The sequence below is a fragment of the Melospiza georgiana genome, chromosome 12 (assembly GCF_028018845.1).
Source record: "Melospiza georgiana isolate bMelGeo1 chromosome 12, bMelGeo1.pri, whole genome shotgun sequence".
Lineage (NCBI taxonomy): Eukaryota > Metazoa > Chordata > Aves > Passeriformes > Passerellidae > Melospiza > Melospiza georgiana.
Window position 1 is genome coordinate 15,530,194 of NC_080441.1, and position 6,000 is coordinate 15,536,193.

At 52.8% G+C, this 6,000-nt stretch overlaps 1 protein-coding gene across 1 annotated transcript; it reads right to left on the reverse strand.

The window, feature by feature from the left end:
* Nucleotides 1-1,459: 1,459 nt before the first annotated feature.
* Nucleotides 1,460-6,000, reverse strand: FUNDC2 (FUN14 domain containing 2). Its single transcript, XM_058032497.1, has 5 exons — nt 5,928-6,000; nt 5,321-5,471; nt 3,966-4,041; nt 2,794-2,928; nt 1,460-2,372 (listed from the first exon to the last, which is right to left on the reverse strand). The coding sequence occupies exons 1-5, from the start codon at nt 5,944-5,946 to the stop codon at nt 2,295-2,297; spliced, it is 459 nt and encodes a 152-aa protein (XP_057888480.1). The 5' UTR covers nt 5,947-6,000; the 3' UTR covers nt 1,460-2,294.

Genomic DNA, 6,000 nt, shown 5'->3' on the forward strand with positions numbered 1-6,000 from the left:
AAAGCCAGCATAAATCTGTTGATTGTTTCCCCTTTCAGCAGCATTTTAGCTCCCTCTCGGGGCCATTTCTCCCTGTAGCAAACTGGGACTTCAGCAGAACTCACCCCACCTAGGGCTGAGCAGAAGCAGTGACTTATTGAGCCAGAAAAACACCCCTAAGGTCTGTTAATGATTTGCTTTGAGCTTTGTCATTGGAAACAGCTTTGTGGAGATCAGTGCATGTCAGAAATTGTGTTCTGCAGCCCATTCAGCCAAAGAGCAGCAATGCTGTTGTCCTACAGGAACAACAGATACCTTGCAAGACCAATGTATCTATTCATGCATGTTCACATCTGCAGATCCTACAGAAAAACAAACCAAATCCCAAAAGCCCCACTACTGTCTGTAACCCCACTGCTAAACAGGAATTTATTTTAGACCTATTTGATGCATCCTGCAGTCCAGGATGGCCTTTAGGAAGGCCATTGTTAAAGGATGTGAGCCCAGCTACTCCTGCATTCTCCTTGGCCATGTATGGCAGGACAGGAGCAAAGACAAAGACAGCAACTTTTATCTCCTCATTATCTGCAGCCTCTTTTCAGATCCCGAAGGTGAAGAAAACCTCAGCTAAATCAATGTGTTGCTATATGAACACTTCAATCAGCAGAGCTGAAACAAAATTACCAACTGCAAGTGCTCATTCCAACCCCTCTAGTGGAAGAACCCAGCACTTCAGCTCTGCCAGCAGCTCTCAGGGCAGGATCCCCTTTCCAGCCACACTGAGAGCAGCAGATCACAAAGCCTTTGCACACACTGGAAATGGGGTGCAGCTGCTGAGCCAGGTGCTGCAAACCACCCACCCATGATTGCCATTGCTCCCTACCATGTTTCCCAGGAAAGATGAGCTGACTTTCACATAAAATCCCACATTCTGGGCAAGAACTCCTACCTATACCTGCTGGAGGACATCACCACGTTGTCAGACAAGTCTCTGTGCTTGCAGAATGCCCTGGGGGATGTTTGCTGTACTGCACACAATGCACTGAGTCAGACTGAGCTCTGCACCTGGGGAGCCTCATCTCCTGCACGAGAAGGGCTGCAGCTGATGGAATTAAGCAAACAGCTTTTCTTGTGGAAATGGCAAACACAAAGAAGGAAGGAACATAACTGAGGCAGAAATATGAAATGAACTGCTCTCACAAGAGCATGGTCTGGTTTTCACTAAAGTTTTATCATTTCAGTTGCTTGCAGAGACCAGGGAGAAGGAATTTGTGCTCTTCAGAGGCAAGTAAAGGACTGCACTCCAGATTTCACATCATCCCCCTTTCTCCAGTACAGCTGGCAACAGGGACCTGGACCAGTACAGTGTACCCTGAGCAGGGATGCATTGGATGCATTTCCTGTCTACAATCCTGTCCCACATGATTACAGCTCAAGGAGCATCACCAATGCCAAAGTGACCAGAGAAGGCTGTGGCACACATGGAAAGCCCAGAGTGATTTACAGTAAGTGGCACAGCTGAAATGCCCCCATGTGACACAGCCAGGCTGGGCCTGCTGGAAGCAGGAGAGAGCCTCAAGGGCTGAGCAGTCAGGTGGTTCTGCAGAACAGAACTTGGTGACTTTCAGAACACATGATGAGAAAAGGGCTTGGAGAGTCAGCCTCAGTGCTGTTTCCATCAGCAGTGCCAGTGCTGCAATTCCAGAATGGGGAAGGACACCAGCAGAGACAAAGCCAAATGGCCACCTATGTGCAGTGAAACAGCAGGGGGAGGGCAGGAAAATCCATATTCCCCTGTCCTGGACACAGCTCAGGCAGCTTTGACACTTCTGCATCCACCCCAGGATTGTCAACCACATTTTGGATTGCACAGATCACCTCTGTGCAGAGGGAAGCAGAGGTGTTCCAGGTACCAGGGCAGGAATGCTGAAAGCTAAATTGTAGTGAAGAGCTGACACAATATACTGGCAGACAAAGGTACATATAACAGTCCTGAGCACCTGCAAGAAGCACATTTAAGAGGTTTCTCTGCCACTACATTTTTATGAAGTTGAAACTCATTAAAAAATTTGAGTCTGGGTGTATTTGGTGGGAAATCATGATACACTGGGAGTTGTGAGCTTCCAGACCAAGCCCAGCACACTAACAGCCCGGATAGAAAAAAAAAGTGGAAATCAGAAGCAGCATTATAAGAAGTAAGGGCTGGAACCTGTGAGCAGATGGGACTGAGTCTGTTGGCAACATCCTTTGACTTCTAAGTGAGAGATAACAGCAGTAGAGGAGGGGAGGGGAAGTTGGGCATGAGAGTGCAGCTTCTAGGATGCCATTCCAAACAAGAATCCTCCAGCAAACCCTCCAGTCAGGATAGCATTCTTCTTCAGAAATATGACCACCTAAGCAGGGGTGAGAAGAGACAACAGTGTTCAACATCAGGCCACTCACTGACCCTCCTGCCAAGAAGAAATCCCTCAGACTGTTTGTTCTTGAGGCAAGTGATGCTCACAGAGATGCCACTGCTCAGATTTGGGAAAACTTCCTACCTAATAAGCTCCCCTCCCTACGTGCACCAGCACACAGCCAGATCTTCACCCTGCCCAGCCACGAGCAGCCAGCTCCTCCAGGAGAATGCTGTGGGAAATGATGTCTTCCTAAACTCTAGGCAGGCAACATCCACAACTTTTGCCATCTCTCCCATTTTGCTGTCATGCAAGAATTCCCTCCTTGTATTGGCACAACTGAACATCTGTAACAGTTCAAGAGGCAATCCTGTTTTCTGCTGTCCCTGCAGCACATGGCCTGGGAGAGCTGTCTCACCTCATCCACTCTGCTTTTCACTTCTGCAGGCATTTTGTCACCACTGGTGTGAAATTTCAGCTGCTGCTTGGCTTTGTTCATGTCCCGCTGTATTAGGTTCCAGTCCACCTTGATGTATCCTGTGTGGTTTGCAATCTAGAGTTTTGGGGATTAGAAGAAAGTTCCTGAAGTCCTGCATGACCAGGGCTAAACAGACCCCTTGCTCAGCCACCTTCCCTGACCACAGCCACCTCCCACTCACTGGGGGGCACACTGCCTTAAACATTGGACAGAACACCACCCCTGGAGCTGTGCCAAGTGTTCTGCAACATCTGTCTCCCACAGTAACCCCCAGCTGCTGGGCACACACTGCAGCCCAGCCTGCCTCAGCCTCTGTTCCTCAGTGTAAAGCTGGTATCACCTCCCCCTCACAACTGCCATGGATATTGCTGGGACTCCCTGCAGTTCTCCTGCTGCTGTGGGTGGACACAGCTATTAATAGCCCATTCCTCTCCAACTGTTTTATCTGCTCAGGGTGATTCAGCTGTGGAACTCCCTCTGCCCAGAGCAAGCTTTTGAGCAGAACAGGCAGAACGAGGAGAGTGAGGGAGAATGAGTCACACACAAGACCTGAGGAGCAAACAGGTGAGATCTGAACAGAGCTGCTCTACCTGCTCTGGATGCACCAGGTGCATGAACACATCCCAGCAGCTTCCCTCAGTGCCAGGGCTCTGGGAAACCAGCAGAAGTGGTAGAGGACAGAGAGAGATCTCCTTTCTCTCCTCCTCCCCAGTGCTTTACAGCGAGCCCCATCTGTGCTGGCCGGACTCCTTGGGAAGCCAGGTTGGCAGGAAGCATGGCACAGATATGGGTAAATCCTTCCTGACATGCAGGGCTGTTCCTCCAGGGACACTGTGTCCACAGCCAGACAGCTGAAGCTGTCTCGTGCTCCACTCAGGCTCTCCTGTGCCTTTGCCTGGCCTTTGGCAGCAGATCCCCAGTGGATGTGCCCTGGCAGTCCTGCACTGGTGTATGCACAATGACCCCGCTTTGCTGTTGCATCCATGTGCCCTGGAGAACACACACCTCTGACATTCACAGCCAACAAAGCCCCAGCAGGCAGTGGTTCCTAGAGAGACCTTCGTGCCCAGCAGCACAGCTCTCAGAAAGCCTGGGCTGCTGTTCATACACACCTGGAGTAGGAAAAAGCCTCCTCCCACTGCTGTCGCTGCCAGCTTTCCAACCTTCTGGAAGAGGAATCCAGTACACCTACAAATCAAGCAGCATTTGGTCAGGAGAATGAAACACCTCACACACACTACTCATTGTGCTTCCCACAGGCCAGGCTGCCTTTGGCAGCAGCCACCCAGGACTGGAGACAGCCTGACCAACTGCAGAAGAAACCCACGTGCAACCAGAGAGAAGGATTTGCACCCAGACAAAATTGATGCTTTATAGCTTTTCACTCTGTGCTGGCACATTCCAGCCTTTTTCTGTTTGGTTCTTATCTCTTGAACCTCATCCTTCTCCCAAAAGAGTAACCAGAAACCTGTGATTTCCCCAAAATCAACAAGTGATTTTATGTTTTGTTGTTTTTTTTTAACTGGTATAATCTCTGAGAGGAAATTAGGGAGCACATGTGCTGCTCCATGACAGAGCATGGGGAGCAAATCACAACCCTCTTTCTTACCTAATTGTAAAGTAAGCAGTAAACAACTACTTACTTTACATTTTCATTTCTCAGGAGAGAAAAAGGATGGAACAAGCACACAGCAGTGATCTAAGGCTGGTCTCCAAAATGGGTATCTGCATGAAAAACATTCCTGCAGCCAGCACCACCCCAGTGCTCAGTTATGCAGCCACAGGCTGGTGTGCTGTGCCACCCAAACCACACTTCCCTTGGAACACGGTTTCCTTACGAGCACTGCAAACAACACAGCAGCCTGCCTTTACCCATTTCTGAAAACACTCAGTGAAGATACAAGAGAAGGGTGGCCAGGCCACACCTCTGTGACAAGACAAAGCTCTGTCACACACTGTTAAATAATTACCCCGTTGCCAGGTGAACATGAGGGTCATGGCAAGAGGCAAAGCAGTTACACAGTTACACAAAATTTTCAACTCAAACGATGCTGTAGGAATGAAGTTACAAACGGAGCCGTGCTCAGTCCCAGCTACAAGTGACAGGAAACCCTGGGAACTGAGAGCCCAGGAGGTTTTTATTGCAGATGCCTGAAGCACATCCACCTCCAGTGAAGAAGGCATCCTTGTTTCATGGGGTTCATATCTGCCTGCTCTAATTCAACAGCACCACTTTTTACCAGAAGTTAAAAATAATTCCAGACTGGTGCAATTTTCTTCCCTTCGAGCCAGTCCCAGTTCTTTAAGTTACAGACAGCATTTAGGACGTCCCAGAGCTGAGCAGACCATGCCAGGGGACAGCAGGCTGAGCACCCGCCTGCAATGCCTGCCACTCGATCTCCCAGCACCTGTCAGTGTGACCCGGGGACGCAGCCAGCGCAGCAAGGGCAGCCCCGGCCCCGCTTACCATCCCGTGACCCCTCCGATCACCAGCTGCGTGGCCACATTGTACTTCTCAGCGCTCGACCCCGAGCTGGGGGCGAACATCTTGCGCCACCATGGCCGGTTCTTGGTGTACTCCGCCAGGTCCAGCACGTTGAATGTGTCGTCCTTGGCACCTGCAGGCACCTGCAGAGGCTCAGTGCCGGGAGCGCGGCACCACAGCCCCCTGCCGCCGCCCGGTGCGCGCCCAGGGGCACGGCAGCCCTGCCCAGACACAGCTCAGGGGAATGGCACTCCCCGGGCCCCCGGGAACCCCCTCGTCCCTCAGCCCCCTCCCAGGGCCTCCGGGACCCCGCGCCCGGCACCGCTCACTCCCTCGGGGCCGCCCCTCGCAGAGCGGCCAGGGCTGGGGGCCCGTGCCCGGAGCCGCCCCCTCGGTCCCTCAAGCGGGGCCAGGCCCCGGCAGCCGCCGCAGCCGCGCGGGGCAAAGGGAGCGACACCGCGCCCTGCAGCGGGGAGGCCGAGCTGGGGGAGCCGGGACCCGCTGCAGGGGGAGAGGGGTGAGGGACCCGCGCCCCGAGCCCCGAGCCATCCCCGGCCAGCCCAGCCCGGCCCGGCCCGGCCCAGCCCACCTCCGCCCGGCACCGCCATGACGCCGCTGCGCTCCGCGCAGGCGCGGGCACGGTGCGCGTCACCGGGAGCGGG